General features: G+C 37.3%; 1 protein-coding gene across 7 annotated transcripts in view; it reads right to left on the bottom strand.

Annotated features, from left to right (window-relative positions):
- The window catches only part of LOC149848270 (protein PSK SIMULATOR 1-like), a 40,746-nt gene extending 21,603 nt beyond the window's left edge, over window positions 1-19,143 (bottom strand). For 3 of the 7 annotated variants that reach the window (XR_016427681.1, XR_016427688.1, XM_089987362.1), the window contains exons 1-2: window positions 18,952-19,107; window positions 17,792-18,579 (exon numbers count right to left, since the gene is read on the bottom strand). Coding sequence is in view for 5 of the 7 variants with exons in the window: in XM_089987362.1 (XP_089843488.1) it covers window positions 17,792-18,112 (321 nt within the window). In the remaining 2 variants the exon portion in view is untranslated. Of the gene's footprint in view, window positions 1-17,791; window positions 18,580-18,652; window positions 18,764-18,951 lie in introns of all 7 variants that reach the window. The other 4 variants (XM_089987569.1, XM_089987647.1, XM_089987501.1 and 1 more) reach the window with 4 other exon arrangements.
- Between the last annotated feature and the right edge of the window lie 2,194 nt (window positions 19,144-21,337).

Genomic DNA, 21,337 nt, shown 5'->3' with positions numbered 1-21,337 from the left:
CATAGTTGTTTATAGAAACAACTATTTATTAATTAGGTTATTTTATCTTTTTTTATTTTTATTTTTTAATCCTTTTTTTGAACACACATTGGGGGTCCCACATAGAGTCGTTGGGATCTCCAATGGTCGCAAATGTGACCGTTGGGGGCTCCCAACGTCTCTATAGGGAGCCCCCAATGGCTCTCCCTTTTGCTCTTTTTTGTTGTATAAATAGGGGTCATTCCCCCTTGTAATTGTTATGCTTTTTGAGCTCTCATTCAATAAAGATCCTATATTTTTTATGTGTAGCCTTTTAAAGGCCTCTTGTATTGTCCCTTAGTGGACTATTTCTATATTACCTCTTGTGGGTTAGTGCTTGTCCATTATTGAACCTTGTGAATGCATTAAGCATTCTTGTTCTACATTTCCGCATACTTTATTATAGTCTTGGGATCAAATCCCGCCCTCTATGCAATTGATTTTTTTTAAATGTAAGTTAATGCGGCTCAAGCCGAGCTGATCCAGGCTTGAGCCGAGCCGAGTTTGTACACAACTTTTCTTTTTGAGCTTGAGCCCGGCTCGTGTGCATCCCTAGGTATGAGAGAGAATTTCTAAAATATGCATAGAAAAAATGTAAAACTACAGTGCATTTTACAAAATGCTCTACATATGAAGTTGTAGACTGTCAATTACAAAACTTAAAAACTAAAACATGTTAAAGATATACAAGTATAACAGTTAATGATAAAAAAAAGTATACAGTTTACATGGGATGCTTTTAGTCCAGAGTCTCGACTACATGTTGACTGGATGATAAAATGGATAAAGTGGGTTGAGTCCATGCCAAAAGTACTCAAGTACCAATGCCAGTATAACATGCATAAGAAAGGCTGGTAGAAGTACCCATGTTACAAAGACTGATATTTATGATGTAATCCAATAGCACAAAGAAGTGAAGAATAACTTGCAGATGGTCTTAAAAGACAACTTGTTGCAACATATTAGTGCAAGAATAATCAACAAATGAGATCAGTCATCACATCGAGATCATCTTATGAGGAAAACATAAAGCTGTCTTTCAAAAAAGGCACTAAAGTTTTGGATTTTTTCCAAAATTTTACATCTTATTCTTGACAAATGCAAGCCTACTTTTTTCTCACTGTTAGTTACAAATTTGTCCTTCTAACTCAAGCTGCAAAAGATAGTGGTCCAGGATGACAATCCAAGTCCAAGTTGTTGGAATAGGTCCAGCATTTGGCAGCAGATCACAAAATCTTGGTGACCTTTCATTAGTTATATTAGGGCTCCTTCCTTGCCTGAATTTTATCAAGCAAGAACAGACACAAAGTAAAACCCCAGGAGATGAATTGGAAAAAGGATAAATGGAACCAAAACAACTGATCCAATTCCCTCTAATGAAGAACAGAGTTTGAATTCCTATAGCAATTTCCTGGACCAAAAGAAAATAGAGTTTGAAATTTCAACACCAAAGTCGTCAATGTGGTATTCCATTGAATACCAATAAAGCCTCTAATAACTTCACCAATTGAGGCACAAAGCCCGCATACTCAAGGTCTACATTCAAAAAATCATGCTCTCTTTCATCTAGGTCCAATATAAACTATTCCATTTGTGAACCACAGCACATTAAGTCTCGATATTAAGCTCATTTATACATCTAATTCAAGCCTACTCTAACTGGTCATGGCTCATATGACACACAAACCGTACATGTGAGGGACCAATTCATTTCTATGCCACATGGACACAGCTAAAATAATACAGGATATGCTATTTTTGTGCAGTTTTTATTAAGAATAATATATAAGAGGACACAACATGACAGTGAATTGAAATATCCCGGTCTACGTCACACAGATACTCCATTTTGGCTCCCGTTCTATATCCCCTTATATACTAGTCATATTGAAAACTTCATAAAAATGCTGTATCCATGTGACAGATCCCTGTAACATAGGTTCCTTTGCTAGACCGCTTTGGTCACGTTATTTGATGGGCATTAATATTTCTTATTCCTTAGAATCAGCCAAACAGAGAGCAGAACATGGCAAGGAGCATATTCATAGAATTTTGCATAAGGGGATAACTGGATAAGGCACTAGTCTGTAATAAGAAAAAAGATGAACAGTTATAAGATCTTTTTCTACCATTTTGCTCATAAGGATTGCATTAAAGGACCGAGGTACAATTATTACATACTTAACAATACCTGAGAAAATGAACTGCATCCTTGACTACCCGCTGTTTCGATATCTAGAGTCTCCAAAAGGATGGAGTTCTCCATTGTGCAAACAATTGGAAACATATTCAGGCTGAAAAGACATTTCAAGCAACCACAAATAGGCATCAACTTTTTCATCTCTGAATTCTCACAAACTTAGGGCATGTTTGGTTGAGCCTCATGAGATTCAGACTCTCATGCAAATGAGAGTCCAAATCTCATTTGGCTTCGGTTTCTCACGGCAACCAAACCGCATTGAAATTGGGCTGTGAGAAACCAAATCGTTTTGATTCTGTTTCTCACCATCCCATGAGATTTCAAATCTCACAGGGGCAGAAGAAGCACTCTGGAGGATGACAGCAGAAATGAGATTCTGCCTGTGGAGGTTGGAGGCATCCCACTACAACCATGTTGTGTTAAATTGTATCTCATATATATATTTATACATATATATGTATATGTATCTTTCTATATGTATATATATATACTTTTTCTTTTGTAAATACCCACCAGGGGTAAAATGGTCATTTCACCCATTCACGAATATTCACTTTTGAATATGCCTTTTTCTTCTTTTTCTTTTCTTTAATTTTGAAGTTGGAGGGGTCCACCATATAGGCATTGGACCCTCCAACAGTCACAAATGTGACCATTGGAGGGGCTCCAATGTCTATATGAAGCCCCTCCTTGGGTTCAATTTTGTCTATAAATAATGGGGTCTTCCCCCTTGTAAAGTAATCCTTTTGTAACATGTTCTTTCATTCTTCAATAAAGTAATTTATTATTTTTTCATGCCTTTGTGCATGTATGCTCCTTTGTAAGTGTTCATCTTGTCTTTGTGCACATATCGATCCATTGTGAATCTAGTGCCTTCGTGCACGTAGCTCTAGTGTTGAAGATATTTTTACATGGTATCAAAGCTTGGTCTCTAGAATAATAGCTTGTGTATTGTGTCATCATGGTGGTTGCCCCGAAAGTCGTGCCCACACTTCATTCTTGTGTTTTGGTGTGGAGAGCTTGTGCAATCTGCATCTAGTGAAGACATGCTATATCAATTAAGCATAAAGAAGACCCGTTGTGGTAAGTGTTCTATTTGATTAAGGCTCTTTTTGTCTCTCATAAAAAACTTCTCAATGGCCAAAAAAGACTCACATTTTTCCCTTGGTTTCAAACTTAATAGGTCAAACTATCATGTTTGGGCCAGTAATATGGAAGCTCACATCAAGGGTAAGGGATTTTGGGGTTACATCCAAGGTACGATTCTGAAACCCGAGTCTAAAATTACTATAGTGGAAAAAGAAAAAATAAAGGTCCTTGATGGAAAAGAGAGAGCAAAAACATTTGAAAAATATAACAAAAAGCATGAAGAATGGGAGATGAAAAATTACAAAATTCTCTCATGGATCTTTTCTATGGTTGAGACTAGGATCAATGCAAATATTTTGAAGTTCAAGAAAGCGTCTCAAGTATGGGAATATCTTGAGAGGATGTATACCTCAAGAGATTTATCCCACAAATATTATCTTAAAAAAAGGGCTTTGACTCTTCAACAAGGCGAATTGTCTATTAGAGAATATTTCGCCGAATTGTCTTCTATTTGGGATGAGCTTGCAATGTTTGAACCAAAGTGGAGTGGAGAAGCCATTGAGCTTCAACACAAACAATTGGAAGATGATTGGTTCTTTAACTTCTTGAATGGGCTTAGACCCGAATTCGAACAAATAAGATCTTTTTTATCTTCTTTTACTTCTTCACCTCTTGAAGATGTTCTTACTAAGTTAAGTGGAGAAGAAACTCGTATGGGCATGAGTAAAACCATTCCGAGTGTTCTTGCTACACCTTCAAACAAAGATGAAGATGAAGGAGCCTATGTTGTTTCTAGACCAGGGAATAACTTGAAAACATACAAACCTCCGCATTTTAAAAATCAAAATCAAGGAGCAAGAGAAAATTGTGGTCAAAATGAAAGGTATCAAGGAAGAGATTATAGCAAAATTATATCTCATTTTTGTAAAGAACCAGGACACATTAAACCGGTGTGTCCAAAATAGAAGAAGATGATGGTCATGTCTACAACATTTTAACCGCATAAAGAGGAGGGTCCATCTACTTCCACTAATGGAGCTCTATCCCTAAGCCAAATTATGGAAGCTCTTCAACCACTTCTCAAGGAATCTATTTTCGGGGCCGTCAAGTCAACCTTCTCTCCTCCCGATAAGACTTCTTGGCTTTTAGATTTGAGTGCCTCCTTTCACTCTAAATATTTTTTTTCTTTCCGAATATACAAAAAAATCATCTCCTTTTGTTTCAACTGCGGATGAAGCTTCTCTTTAAATCAAAGGGATTGAAAATTTTGAAAAGCAAAGCTTTTCTATTCCCAAAATTAGATTTATACCAAAATTAAATTTAAACTTTCTTTCGATCTCTCAACTCTCGAACCATGGATGTGATATTAAATTCTCATCTAATAAATGTTTGATACAGGATTGTCGGTCCGGAAAGTTGATTGGAGAAAGCTCTAGGAAGGGAGAATTATACTATGTGAAATTTCTTCAAATTTCAAAGAACTATTTTTGTAATGTTGCCCAACATAAAGATATAAATGTTTGGCACAAGAGACTTGGGCATCCCAATGTCATCAAACTTTTTTATTTACATTTTGTTAAAGATCTTTGTAAAAATAACTTCACTTGTAATGATTGTATTCTTGGACAAATGAGAAGCTTGCCTTTTGAACAAAGATCTATGTTTTCAACAAAATCATTTGAACTCATTCATTCGGACGTATGGGGACCGACAACCGTTAGATCAAAAGGAGGGTTTGCATATTATGTTATTTTTGTTGATGATTACTCTAAATATTGTCGGATTTACTTTCTTAAACATAAGCATAAGGTTTTTGCATCATTTAAGGCATATCATATGATGATTAAGAATCAATTCAATGGAAATTTAAAGATTCTTAGGACCGACTCCGAAGGTGAGTATCATTCTAATGAATTCAAAAATTATCTTGAAAATTATGGAATTGTTCATCAAAAGTCTTGTCCTAAAACACTTCAACAAAATGGTTTAGTCGAAAGAAAACATAGGCACATTATTGAAACTACTAAAACCTTACTTATTTCTCAATACATTCCAAAAAGATTTTTGGCCAAGGCGGCTCATGCATCCGTTTATCTTATAAATCATCTTTCATTCAAAAACTTAAATAAAATCTCTCTTTTTGAAATTTTATATAAAAAAGAACCTGACTATAATAGATTGAGAGTTTTTTAATGCAAATGTTTTGTTCTTACGGATAAAAACGACAAACTCTCACCAAAAGTCATCCCTTGTGCATTTCTTGGATAATCCAAAACTCAAAAAAGGGTTTAGATGCTATGATATTAAAAATGATAAATTCTATGTTTCTAGAAATGTAACTTTTTTGAAAAATGTTAGTGGTTTTGAAAAATGTGAACCTCATGAAGAAAATGTAGATTATTCTTTCTTATTTGACTTATTATTTAGAAATAATGATATTTTTAGTGATGAATTCACATATAATGATCTTAGTGATAATGAAGTAGAAGAAAATAACAACTCTTCTCATCAATTTACCGATCATCATATTGAATAAAGAGCATTTAGTGATCCTATCACTTATACACAGAGATAAAAGAATTTTTAGAAGTGCAATTGAAAAATATAGTGAGCCTAGTGAATCTACCTCTTCATATGATGTAAATCTTCGAAGAACCGAAAAGACTATACGAATCTACCTCTATATTTGGGTGAGAAGGAATCATAGGATAATGAACTTAGAGCTCTTAGGAAAGCTAAAACATGAGAATTTCAAAATCTTTCTAGTGGTAAGAAAACTATACGATGTAGATAGATTTTCAAGGTCAAGACCAAGAGTAATGAGTCTCTTGAAAGGTATAAATCTTGTCTAGTTGCCAAAGGGTATAGTCAAGAATATGAAATAGACTATGATTAAACCTTTGCCCCTGTTGCATGTATGGTTACTGTTAGATGTCTTATTACCATTACCTCAATTAAAAAATGAAACATTTATCAAATAGATGTCAAACTATGTCACATGGGTGCGGGTGCGGCACTTTCAAAAAACTTGGGTGCGGGGGTGTGGCAATATATATATATATATATATATATATATAAAAAAAACTCCGCCTGGGTATAACTGTTTAGTTATACAGTGCCGGTCCCAAGCCCGGATAGAGGAGGAGGGTTGCGGTAGGCCTGTGACAGCCAGCATAAAAACTTAGTCATACCCTATGAAAATGAACCAATATGAGAATTTCGTTGGGACGTTCCCTACTGAGCGACGCGCTGTACTCTCAAGGCCCGGAGGCAGTGATAAATGGGCAAGGGTTGCTAGGTCGTCGCCCAGAAGCGACGTGTCACACCGGCGCCCGGGTGTGGTGTCAAATAGGCAAGGGTTCCCTCACTTTGTTGGACGGGTGGGGGTAAAGAAGTTAGTCCAAGACCATAAAATTAGGTTAGCCACTTGGAACATAGGGTCTTTAACTGGTAAGTTGGTAGAGTTAGTAGATGTTATGTGTAGGAGAAAGATTGATATTTTATGTCTACAAGAGACCAAATGGGTAGGTGAGAAAGCAAAAGTGATAGAACCTTGGGGATATAAGATTTGGTATAAAGGAATAAATAGGAATAGGAATGGAGTAGGGATTGTTATGAGTCGTCAGTTTATAGATAATGTAGTTGAGGTCCGTAGGAAGGGTGATAGAATTTTACTTATTAAATTAGTATTAGGTACATATATTATTAATATTATTAGTGTTTATGCACCTCAAGTAGGTTTAGATGATTACATTAAGCATCAATTTTGGGAAGATTTAGATGGAGTAGTACAAGGGATATCTTATGGAGAAAAGTTTTTCATCGGCGGTGACCTTAATGGACATGTAGGCATTAGTAGGGATGGATTTGAGAGTATCCATGGAGGTTATGGTATAGGAGAAAGAAATGAAAGTGGAAAAAGGATTTTAGATTTTTGTTTGTCCTATGATATGATCTTAGCAAACACTTGGTTTAGGAAGAGGGAGTCTCACCTAGTAACATTTAAAAGTGGGGTTAATACGAGTCAGATAGATTTTTTCCTACTTAGAAAGAGAGATAGGGGTTGTTGCATCGATTGTAAGGTTATACCGGGAGAAAGTGTACCTACACAACATAGAGTCTTAATTTTAGATCTTAGAATTAGACAATGCCGCAAAAGGGATAGACATAGGATAGATCCTAGAATTAAGTGATGGGCACTGAAAGGAGCTAAACAAGGAATGTTTGTAGAGCAGGTAGTTAAGGAAGTTGATTGGTGTCTCGAGGAGGATTCAGAATCAATGTGGAATAAGATAGCGGGTGGCATGAGAAAAGTGGCTAAGGAGGTATTGGGTGAGTCTAAAGGCGGTGCACCACTAGGTAAGGATACATCATGGTGGAACGAGGATGTCAAATTAGCTATTAAGGTTAAAAGAGAGTGTTATAGAAATCTAAGTAAGAGTCGTGATAATGAGAATTTGGAGAAGTATATGATAGCAAAGAAGGAAGCTAAAAAAGTAGTTCGAAACGCGAGGGCTAAGGTATATAAGGGGGTTTATGACAAGTTGGATACCAAAGAAGGCGAGAAGGATATTTATAGGCTTGCAAAGATGAGAGATAGGAAATCGAGAGATTTGGGTATGGTTAGATGTATCAAAGATAAAATACAAAGGGTTTTAGTCAAAGATTAGGAGATTAAGGAGAGATCGAAAGATTATTTTGATAAGCTATTTAATGATAGTCATGCTCAAGATCTTTGAGACTTCTCCATTCCTTTTCATGAGATAAATCGTGACTTCATGCGCAAGATTCAAAAGAAAGAAATTGCAGAGGCTTTGAAGAAAATGAAATCAAGAAGGGCACAATACCTATCGAGGCTTGGAAATGCTTGGGAGAGAAAGGTTTAGAATGGTTGACAAATCTTTTTAACTTGATTTGGGGAACAAATAAGATGCCTAATGAGTGGAGGAAGAGTACTTTGGTGCCTTTATATAAGAATAAGGGTGATATACAAGATTGCACAAACTATCGTGGTATAAAACTCATGAGTCATACTATGAAACTTTGGGAGAGGGTGATTGAGTCTAGGTTGAGGAAGATTGTCATGATATCGGAGAATCAATTTGGTTTTATGCCTGGAAGATCAACTATGGAAGCTATACATCTTCTTAGACAACTTATTGAAAGATATAGAGAGAGGAACAAAGATTTGCATATGGTTTTTATTGATTTAGAGAAGGCATACGATAGAGTACCTAGGGAAGTTCTCTGGTGGACAATGATGAAGAAAGGTGTTTCTCTCAAGTACATTAGTATAATTTAAGATATGTATGAAGGAGTAGTAACCAATGTCCGCACTTGTGGAGGGGTGACAACCAATTTTCCGATAACGGTTGGGTTACATCAAGGATCTGCTTTAAGCCCTTTCCTATTTGCGATAGTGATAGATGAGCTTACGAGATCAATTCAAGAAAATGTACCGTGGTGTATGTTGTTTGCTGATGATATTGTTTTGATTGATGAGTCTAGAGCTGGGGTTAATGCTAAGTTAGAATTATGGAGACAGACATTGGAAGCTAGAAGTTTTAAGTTGAGTAAGAGTAAGACTGTATATATGGAATGTCGGTTTAGTAAGCAACGAAGTAGTGATGGGAGTGTAGTGAAGCTTGGTGAGCAAGAAATACCGGTGAATGATTATTTCAAATATTTGGGATCCATCATTCAAAAGTATGGAGAAATTGATGGAGATGTAAATCATAGGATAAAGGTTGGGTGGATGAAATGGAAAAGTGCAACTGGAGTGTTCTGCGATCGTAGAATGCCATTGCGGTTGAAGAGAAAGTTTTATAGGACAACTATTAGACCCGCTTTACTATATGGTACGGAATGTTGGGCTGCCAAGAGACATCATATTCAAAAAATGAGTGTAGCTAAGATGCGGATGCTTAGATGGATGTGTGGAAATACAATAAAAGATAAGATTCAGAACGAGGAGATACGTAAGAAGGTAGGTGTTGCACCCATTGAAAATAAGATGCGAGAGAATCGTTTACGGTGGTTTGGACATATTCGGCGAAGGCCTAATGATGCTCCAGTTAGAAGGTTGGAGAAATGGGAAAATATATTAGTTAAAAGAGGTCGGGGTAGACCTAGGAAGACTAGGATGGAGATGATAGGAAAGGATATGAATGCTTTGAACCTCACCGAGGACATGGCATTGGATATAAATGATTGGAGGAAAAGGATTCATGTGGAAGACCCAAAATGAATTTCTTTTTTGGTTCATATCGTTGACCCCAATTGTTTTGGGATGAAGGCGTAGTTGTTGTTGTTGTTGTTGTTGTATATATATATATAGTCTAAAAGTTGGACATAAATGACCACACCCAAGGCCAGGTTGACCGCATTGGGTGCCGCACCCACATCGACGCGTCGCGTCGTGTCGATGCGGGTGCGACACCCAGTTGGCCGAGTCCCTGTGACATAGATGTCAAAAATGCCTTTTTGAATGGTGATCTTTGTGAGCGATCACGCACCTTCGACCAGTCTTCATCCACTGCATAGGAGAAAGGGATTTGCAAGAGGGAGAGGCAGCAATGATTGGCATCGTGCCCTATATTCAGTATTATATGTGATACAAACTGGATCGGGTCTGTTGGCTCAGATCCGATAACATCAACCTGTAAATATAATACAAGGAAAACGATTTGGGTCTAGAACTAGACCCATACACTTTATTCTCAATACGCTCCTTCAAGTTGTGCATGGTTTTGCACCATGGACAACTTGTTCTTCAAGAACCAAAAACGCATGTTGGTAAGGCCCTTAGTGAACAAATCGGCCACTTGATCAGCCGTAGGAACATAAGCACGATCAATTTATCTATCTTCTATCTTTTGTTGAATAAAGTGTTGATCAATTTCTATATGGTTTGTGCGACCATGATGAATAGGATTAAAAGCAATTTGTATGACACTTTGATTATCACACAAGAGAGTGATGGGTAAAATGGATTCTCCGACTTCAGTCAAAAGATGTCTCAGCCATGTGGCCTCTGTCGTAGCAGCCGCCATAGATCGATACTCAGCTTCAGTACTAGATCGTGCAACTGCACGTTGTTTCTTGCTACTCCACACTATCAAGTTCCCATCAAGAAAGACACAATATCTAGAAATCAACCGCCTGTCATCTGGATCTCCAACCCAATCTACATCTGTGTATACATCCAGGCGATGTTGTTCCCCTTTGGACTTGGACCGATGAAAAACTAGACCATCTCCAAGGGTTCCTTTTAAGTATTGAAGAATTCTCTTGACAGCATTCATATGCTCTGTTCCTGGGTCATGCATGAATTGAGAGACTTGATTCACTGCATATACAATGTCTGGTCTAGTGAAGGTGAGATATTGAAGCATACCCACAAGGCTCCGATATTGCTTGAAATCTTCGTATGCTTCCCCACCCTGGGAACTGAGTTTATGGTTGAGGACACTAGGAGTGGATAGTGGTTTACAATCTTTCATGTCTGCCTTATCCAATAGGTCTAAAGTATATTTGTGTTGGGTTAGTGAAAGAGCTTCATCCTCTCGATCCACCTCAACCCCCAAGAAATAACGCAAAACCCTCAAATCTTTCATTTTGAACTGGCGACTCAGTAAAATCTTAGTAGCTTTTATATGTTCATCAGAGTTCCCAGTAATAATAATATTGTCCACATATATTAGAATCAAGATGCATACTTGACGATCGCGAAAAATAAAAAGCGAATGATCAAGATGAGATCGAACGAATCCATGTCTCTGAACTTCCACAGAGAAACTATCAAACCATGAATGGGAGGCTTGTTTTAGCCCATAGATGGCTCTTCGTAGCTTGCAAACATGTGTGTTGGGGCTATGTTCTGTATAACCAGAGGGTTGCTCCATATACACCTCTTCTTTGAGCCTGCCATGCAAAAAAGCATTTTTGACATCAAGTTGGCTTAGAGTCTATCCATACTGAACTGATAAGGACAAAACTAATCGAATAGTTTCCATCTTGATCACAGGACTGAAAGTTTCGTCATAATCTTGCCCATATTCTTGAGTGAACCGTTTCGCTACTAGTCTCGCCTTATAGCATTCAATGGATCCATCGGGTTTATACTTAATTTTATAGACCCATTTAGATCCTACAACATTCTTATTTGATGGTCTGTGAACAATCTCCCAAGTCCCACACTCATGTAAAGCTTTTATTTCCTCATTCATGGCCTCAACCCATTTGATTGACATGGATGCTTGTGAGAAACTGATAGGTTCATCATGCTTTTCAATCTGGGAGATGAACAACTATAAGTTTGTAGAGAAGTTGTCATAACTTACCCATCTTTCAATGGGATGGCAAATTCTCTCAGGCCTCCTGGATTGCACAATAGGTCGCTGAACATTGTCGTTGTTTCACCGCACATAGGTAATCCCTTGAAACTTTGTGACATCTGAAACGACAGGCATAGTACTATCTTGTGTGCTTGCCGACTTTTCCTTTTCTGGATATACATTCGTACTATGTTGTTATACAGATAGTGTGTGACATGAGAGTACGCCATGCGTCGCCATTTGATCAAGCACCTCAGCAACAAGCCATGGCTGATAACTTTCAGCATCCTTACTTTGTCCCTCTGCACTTCCGGAATCATCAGTATGAGTCTCGTCAAATACGACATTCTGTAAAACTCTGATGCAACTGGTAGTGGTGTCATAGCACCGATATCCTCTATATTGATTGGCATATCCAATAAACTTGCACTTGCATGCCTTGTTTTGAAACTTATCATGTTGAGAACTATCAATGTGAACATAACATATGCAACCAAACACACGCAACTCATTATATTTAGGATGAACCCCAAAGAGTGTAAAATAAGTGAATTGGTCTGCTAGCAATTTCATTGGTAGTCGATTTATGACATAGACAACTGAATGAAAGGCTTCCATCCATAAATTTAAAGGAATATGAGTGGCATGTAACATACTCAGCGCACTTTCTACAATGTGCCGGTGTTTTCTTTCCGCCACACCATTTTGTTGTGGTGTGTGTGGACAAGATATTCGTTGACCTATTCCATTATCTTGGAGAAATTCAACAAATTCCTTCGATGAGTACTCTCATCCACCGTCACAATGAAAATATTGAATTTTAGTTGAAAATTGATTACCAACTAAAGCACAAAACAAGCAGAAAAGCTTGAAAACTTCATATTTATGTTTCATAAAGTAAATTCAGGTGTATCTGGAATAACTATTAATGAAGGTAACATAATAACGATTGTCCGATAAAGAAGGTTGCGGAACAGGTCCCCAGACATCAGAATAAACAATTTCAAAAGGCACAGAAGCTCTTTGATTTATTGAGTGAAATGAAAGAACATGAATCTTACATAATTAACAACTGGAACAAAGATGAAGATCAACTTCAACATTCAAACTAGATTGTGGAACAAGTCCTCTGGACACAAGCTTCTCAATAAATGAATGATTATAAATGATTATAATGACCAAGACAACGATGCTAAATTTCTGGCTTATTACATTAAGATAGACTAAAACAATTTTTGAATGACACTGAACGAACTGGCTGTGAATTTATTGATGCATCACGAACTGAAAGAGACTCCTTGAAGACAAACATGTTTCCATGTCGTTCTCCTTCAACGAGTGTCTTCTTCGTGAGAAGATCCTTGACACATACAGAAAAAGAAGTAAATTCGACAAAAGAATTAGTATCATCGACAAGTTTAGAAACAGAAACAATGTTTTTAACAATGCTAGGAGAATGGTAAACATCAGATAAAGGTAATAAGGAATCGAGAAGTGGAAGAAAAATATTTCCAACATGGGAGATAGGATGAAGAGCATCATCTCCAGTTTTAATACTAGATTTACCACGATAAGGTATGGGTTTCAAAATCTTACCAACATCACCTGTCACATGTGCAGCAGCCCCGGAGTCAATGTACCAAGTCCCCTGCTCAGTTTGTTTGAAGCTCAACTCTGAAAGAGCAGAATCAGGAGATTCTTCACATTTTCCTTTTCATCACCTTTAGGACCACCCCCTACTTGTCCTCTAGTAGAAGACCCGACACCATTAAATCTGCCTCTGTTTTGCGGATTATGCCAGCAATTTGCTTTAATATGCCCCCTTTTATTATACTGAAAACATGTCGGTATATTTTTAGAGTATTGGTTCCCTGGATACGAGTTAGGTGACATGTTGGGTGTGGGAAGTAACCCACGACCTCCTTGGTTACCTCTTTCGCATCCACGTCCGCCTCGAAAACCCGCACGTCCTCGCCCTGACGCTATCCCTGTGACAAGTACCTCATGATTGTTGGAATTCAGGGCCATCTCCTCACCTCTAATGGTAACCTCATATTGCAGTAGCTTAGCCCGTAGATCTTCAAAACAGGGCAATGAAGGAAGACATAGAAGAGAGGTGACTAACATGTGGTAGTCAGATCCCAAACCATTCAGTGCCTGTTGAACCTTTTCTTTGTCAGGAATTACGCAACCCACCATGGCTAGTTGATCTGTAATACTCTTGACTTTGTTCATGTACTCTGTAACTGATACACTCTCTTTCTTCAAGAGCTGAAAATCTCTCTTTAAATGCAAAATCCTAGCTTCTAAAATCTGTGAATAAGTCTGAGCCAATATCTGCCACAACTCTCTGGCTGAACATTCATCTAGAATGGCCACTAGTACCTCTTGGGAAAGCGTAGAGGTAATGTAAGCTACAACCGCTTGATATTTTCTTCTCCATGTTGCAAACTCTGAATTACAAACCAGTTTATTGGAAACCTCCCCTTTATCATCTTGTTCTTCCTGCAAGACAAATTCTGGTGGTGCATGAATCATTCCATCAAGATATCCAGAGAGATCCAAACTCTTAATAAAAGGCAAAATTTGTCGCTTCCAGGTCAAGTAGTTTGAGTTGTTTAATTTCTCAGATATGAGTTGTCCAAGGAAACTGGAAGGAAGGGAAGGAGAATCCATGTGAAAGATAAGAAGAAAAGATAACAAGGAAACACTCTGACCAGCAGTTAGATTTTTCAGCAATGTAAATTTGTATTTCCTTTTTTTTTGCTGCAAAAAATTAAATTGCTGCAAATAGTCAAAAGTAATCAATAGAACAAGACAAGATAATGATTTGAAATTTTTGTTGAATCAAAACTTTGATTAGGTTTTAGGAGTAACAAATGTGAAGATGAGAGGAAATTTCACGTTAAAGCAGAGAACTAGAACAGGTCGGATTTCACTATGGGGCGTTGAAATCTTATTTAGATTTGATTCAACGTTCTGAACAAGGAAGAATAATTAGATAAAAAAAATTGAAGAACAAGGTTTGACTGATATAATCAGATTTGATAAAAGACAAGAGAGATTTAGATTTAAATGGAAACCCAAATCTAATCTGATACGATCAAATTCAATTTAACTCTACTGAAGAAAGAAAAATCAATTTGTCACGACCAGATTTAATTTAATCTGGCTTGGAATGAAAGCACTAGATCGGAAACGATCCAATCCAGCGCTAGAGAAGAAAAGAATAACCGAGTTCTAAGTTTTTTTTGCAAGGAAACACGTGACCAGGTTGTTAGGCGTGAACAGATTCAATATTGAGAGACTGAAAACTTGAAAAAGAAAGAGGGAAGTTTCAGCCTGATACGATGAAATCGATTTTTCAGAACAGCAAAAGGATGAAATCTAATCTGACGAGATCAGATTTAGAATCAAAGAAAAGAAGAAGAGAATCTCGATCTGGAACTTACTTCTCAACCCGCTCTGATACCATGTGAGCGATCACGCACCTTCGACCAGTCTTCATCCACTATAGAGGAGAAAGGGATTTGCAAGAGGGAGAGGCGGCAATGACGGGCACAATTCACTTATGATGAATCGTGCCCTATATTCAGTATTATATGTGATACAAACTGGATCAGGTCTGTTGGCCCAAATCCGATAACATCAACCTGTAAATATAATACAAGAAAAACGATTTAGGTAATTTGGGTCTAGAACCAGACCCGTACACTTCATTCTCAATAATCTTAACGAATAAGTCTATATGGATGCTCCTCCAGGTACGAAGATTCTTAAAGGGAAAGTACTTCGCCTACGAAAAGCTCTTTATGGTTTGAAACAAGCTTCCAAGGCTTGGTATGATAATTTAATAATATAATGTTGAAAAATGGATTTTCTTCATGTTTCACTGACCCAACCTTGTTTGTCAGGAAATTCAATGCAGGGATAGTGATTTTATTGTTGTATGTTGAAGATATGTTAATAACAGGTGACGATACTAAGGGTATTAAGAGATAAATTTAAAATGTCCGACTTAGGATTTCTAACGTATTTTTTAAGCATTGAAGTTGCCTATTCTCATAGAGGTTATTTTTTATCTCAAACTAAACTTGTATTTGAGATTATTGACATGTCAGGAATTACAGATGATAAAATTTGTTTAACTCCTGAAGTAGTAGAAACAAAGATGAAAATCAATGATGGGATTCTTATAAAAGACCTCACTCCTTATAGGCAACTTGTTGGATCTCTAATGTATCTTAGTATCACTACACCTGATATTTCACATGATGTTCATATTGCAAGCCAATTCCAACATGCGCTTACATCAGTTCATATGAGTGCAATTCTCCGGATCATCAGATATATAAAGGGATCTTTAAATAAGGGAGTATTTCTATCTTCTTCTTCTGAATTAAATTTAATAGCTTATACAGACTCTGATTGGGGAGGTGATCTAAATAATCGTCACTCCACCACTGTTTTTTGTGTGTTTTTAGGAGAATCATTGTTTTTTTGAAGATGCAAGAAGCAACAAAAGGTGTCACTATCATCTACTGAAGCCAAATACCGAGCCATGACAACTACTACTATGGAGATTATCTGGATTCGCCAACTACTGAAAATATGAAGATTCATATTCAAAGGTCTACGAAGTTGTGTTGTGATAACAAGAGTTCAATCTATATTGCCAAAAATCACATATTTCATGAGCGCACAAAGCATATTGAGATGGACTGTCACTATATTAGAGAAGAATATATGAAGAGAGTTATAGATCTTCCTTATGTAACGTCAGAATATCAATTGACGGACTTCTTCACCAAGGCGCGTTGTTCCCCTAGATTTAACTTTGTCCTTGGCAAACTTTCGGTCATTATGCCCTAAGTTTGAGTGGGGGTGTTAAATTGTATATCATATATATATATATATATATATATATATATATATATATATATATATATATATATACTTTTCCTTTTGTAAATACCCACCAGGGGTAAAATGGTCATTTCACTCATTCACGAATATTCACTTTTGAATATGCCTTTTTCTTCTTTTTCTTTTCTTTATTTTTGAAGTTGAAGGGGTCCACTATATAGGCGTTGGACCCTCCAACGATCACAAATGTGACCATTGGAGGGGCTCCAATGTCTATATGGAGCCTCTCCTTGGGTTCCATTTTGTCTATAAATAATGGGGTCTTCCTCCTTGTAAAGTAATCCTTTTGTAACAGGTTCTTTCATTCTTCAATAAAGTAATTTATTAATTTTTCATGCCTTTGTGCATGTATGCTCCTTTGTGAGTGTTCATCTTGTCTTTGTGCACATATCGATCCATTGTGAATCTAGTGCCTTCGTGCACATAGCTCTAGTGTTGAAGATATTTTTACAATCTATGCTGTGAAGGATACCCCGGCAGTCAGGTCGTGGCAACAGGCAGCATCTTCGCAGAGCGGAAGTTCATGCATGGTTGTTGGAGCTTGCTGGATCCCACCTCCGGCATGTTCTACCGGCCTCTCTGTGACCCAAACAGGGGCTCACGAGCTAGCGAGCGAGCCCTTGTTTGCCTTTTTTTGTTAGGTTTCCTTTTTTTATGCATCCATCCAAAGGAATGGCAGCAGGGGAGTAGAGCTTGCCGGAGTCCCACCTACGGCGAGTTCCACTGGCCTCTTTGCGACACAAACAGGGACTCGCTGGCGAGCCCTTGTTTGCCCTTTTTTGTTTTGGGTTTTGATGCAGCCATCCAAAGGAATGGCAGCAGGGGAATGGAGCTCGCCGGAGTCCTACTTCCAACGAGTTCCACTGGCCTCTTTGTGACTCAAACAGGGAAAATGAGATTTGCTTGCTCACACTAAACAAACATGAGAAATGAAATCTCATAAGATTCAAAATCACATGATTTTAAATTTGATGAGATTCCAAATCGCATGTGATTTCTTTTGACTTTTGAAAAGAAAAACCAAACATACCCTTAATGTCTATATTGCACAATTGATTGGATAAAACTGTATCAAATAATGTAAGCACAAGTATCTCAAACTCTATAGCACTGAATGCAAAATCTAGCAAAAACATAAAATTTTGAATTATAAGGTTGGCTCTATTCTTCCTCAAAAGGCAAACAAAAATGAAGGAAGAAAGGATACCAAGAAAAGAAGTACCTTGGTTGCACCGATTTTGGCTGCTGTTGCTGGCCTCAACTTAGACTTCTGAGACTGTGACCTAGTCAACTGTGGTTCCTTCACCTCTTCCTCAAACTGATTATTGCCATACTCAGGCATGTCAGGGAAGGCAAAAGGATCTCGCAACTGTTTCTGCATGTTATTCGCCGTCATGGGAGAGGCTGCATTGTTCTGTCCAGGTAAGCTGGTGTGAAAACTAATGCCGTCAGGATCATTCAATAGAGCATGGCCATTGGAACGCAGGAAGGACCCTCCAATCGAACTATCATCAGAGGATCTCCTAGAGCAAATTCCTCCCATTTTTCTTCCAATATATTCCTAACTGATCCTAGTTATTTGAATAAGCACAAACACCACCACCCTTCAAATTGTACGTATATGTTTACTATAGCCAGATGATGACTTGAGGCTAGAACCAAATTTTCCAACAAGGCATCAAGCTCACTTTTATGTCGATCTGGACTGGTTCGATTTCAACCTCCCAATTTTTTTATGCAAAGTGGTTGGATGTTTCTCACGACTGCAGGCGGTATCGAATTTTGATTAGCATCTATGCTAGAGAAACAGAAACTTCACCAAACTTATACTTCAGAAGGACTTATTCTTGAATCGACTTGATTTATCACTAATTTGTCTATGAGACAGTTATTATCCAAATAACACAAACGAGAGTTTTCCCACATCTGATTCAACAGCAGCAGAAATAGTTCTTTCAGTTAACAACCATCAACCCAGAACTCCAAAAACCAAACAAAAAAATCACAATCCTGCAAACAATAACGAAAAAAAAAGAAACATGGTTGATTTCCTAAGGCAAATTAAACGCTAAAACAACTCAACTTTGATTGCAGGAGAACAAAAGCCTGATCAATAAAACAAAAGAAGATCACATAATAGATCTCCAAGGAAAACGACTATCATTCCTTTGAAGAGAAGAAAGAATCATAAAGACTGCAGAAGACGAAGATCAGAAATTCCCGATTAGCACAGGGAAAACCAAATTTCACCATGAACACAAGGACTTCAGAAGATCCATCTCCCGCACCAAACAGAGAAACCAACACAACAAAATCAAAAATTTCCAAAGACCCAGAAAATCACACGCAGATCCATCATCAAAACAAAAAACAAACGCTCACCAACCAGATTTTCCCGCACAGAATCATGAACCCATAAAAATAGAGAGGCAGAATTGCAACCAAGCTTAGATTTTCCTCAGATAGATCAAAGCCCGAAAAAAAAAATTGGCAAACAAAATATCACCCAATAAAATATGAGAGAGAGAGAGAGAGAGCTGACGATCTTTAAGGTAAAACCCAAAGAAGAGGAGCAGCAGCAGCCCCCAAGTCCACCCACCAAATAGCCAGCGTGACGCCAAAGAGAGCTCAGTCAAACACCCCCACCATGGTTAAATGCTAACCATGGTTAACCCCTTAACCCCTCTCCAGTTTCCACAAAGAGCCATTTTTAATTTTTTACAATATATATATATGGGGAATATATTTACTCTTTTTTCTATATGGTGAGTATATTTATTACAAAAGTTTGAATGCACAATCGAGTGACAGATGCAAATTTTCTTTTTCCGCAAACCCAACGATTTAGATATAATCTACATAGTTAATATAATGTGATAGGTGCTTTGATCGCCTTTAAAATTCTACGGCCATAAAAACACGCCAAAATCTTTTAATTTATCAAATCATGTTTTTCATTAAAAAACATATTATCCAATTCGCAACAAATCAACCACGCTAAGCACACCTGCAATGAGAGACCGAGTAAAAACAACTTGCAACTATGATTTCCCAAGTCTCAACTAGCTTTGCACATACAAAACTTCGGTAGTAAATATATTCTCTTTAAGTAGGGAAACGCGTCTCTCATACATTTGTTGGTGTTCCCTACACTGTTTGGAAACACGCTCGGTTCCTAAATTATTTTCCAAGAAATGCATTTTCCATCCTCCTGTAGCGTTTCGGATAACCCTGCCCCCAAACTAAGCTCAGAATTGGAACTCCACTAACCAAGAACGAACTAAAAGAAAATTTTGAGAAAAATGACAACGAAAACAGTCATTTTTTTTTATGACGAGGAATCCTCTCACCAAAGTGAGAAAAAACCCTGGTGAAGCCCCACTACCACTTTGCTTTACGTGGCTTAACTTTGAAAGTTATGGACACAGCCATGCGCCAGCAGGGTTTGATAGGTGGGGTGCCTTCATCTCAGCACACTGACAAGAGTCACCAACCACCCTTCTGTGGGTATGGTGGTTTATTTCAGTCCTTGGTTGGCTGAGTTTTACTTACTTTTCTTTTTCTTTTTTGTTGGTCTTTTATGAGGAAGCTGGGGTTGGACAGACCCTACCAGTTATACAACAAGCTATATACTCGTGAGCACAGACAAACGTTAAAAATGGTAAAAATCTTGTTTTTCAAAAACTCGTGAGAATTTGAAATTTTTTCATAAATCTTTGCATTTTTTCAGCAAAATCTCAGAAATAAAAAAATAATCAAAATTACAAAAATTATTTTTTATAAAAAAATATTAATAAAATTTAATTAAAATAAAAATACATGGTTTTTCATGATAAATAGCCATTTAAAACGTAAATATCGCGTTTAAATCATAGTATTTATTTTTTCATAAATCTCGTGATATTTTGAAAATCTCGCAAGAAATTGCGAGTTTTAAGCTGGATTTTTTCATAAATCTCAAATGAGTGAAACGCCGATCCCTCGTAGGTAGTTGACCCTACCTATTTTGCTTACTATACCCCCCACCTAAATTTAGTTCTAAGCATGTAAGATAACCTAAGTAGAGGAGTGGCGTGTTCATTTGAAGGGTTTGGAAAGTTTAGAATTGTTTAAGCACGCTAAATACCTTTGATAATTGACCTGGTCTAGTCCTCTTAAAATATGTTGTTTTTTTATAAAAAATGATTAAGGACGTCTTATTGGAGATTCATTTTATCGCCCAATACCTAATGGCCTATAAGAAGAAAAGGGGTTGTTTATATCTAGCACAATTATGCAACTGCATTAAATGATAGTCCTGACAATTAAACAAAGAGGACATGAAATTTGCTCTTATTAGAAGCCACCCCTATTTGCAAATTTTATATCTTTTAAAGTAGTGTGGAGTTATAGGGCAGTTCCCTTCTTGATTGTGGGAGGTTGCAAGTTCTATATTTGAAGTGTGTGCTTTTTTTTTAAAGGCAATCTCGGTTAGGCAGACCCCTACCAGTACCATTGGGATTTGATTTTGCAATAGCTCCTGTTGGTGAAGTGTGTGTTTCTTGCCACCAGTAGGGATGGCAGTGGACGGGGGAAACAAGCAGAGCCGTACCTGTGTTTTATGGGGCTTGAGGCGAGGGAAAAAATGGCCCCCCTATTAATAGTAGGAGTTCGGTGGCAGTGCCTCCGATTTTTTTTTTAAAGAATCAAAATATCAATAAATTTGCATTCACATTAAACAAATATAATATTCCAAATATGTATATTATATTAAATAAAAATGTATAAA

The sequence above is a fragment of the Nuphar pumila genome, chromosome 1 (assembly GCF_984573655.1).
Source record: "Nuphar pumila chromosome 1, dmNupPumi1.hap1.1, whole genome shotgun sequence".
NCBI lineage: Eukaryota > Viridiplantae > Streptophyta > Magnoliopsida > Nymphaeales > Nymphaeaceae > Nuphar > Nuphar pumila.
This window is presented reverse-complemented; position numbering and strand designations above follow the sequence as displayed.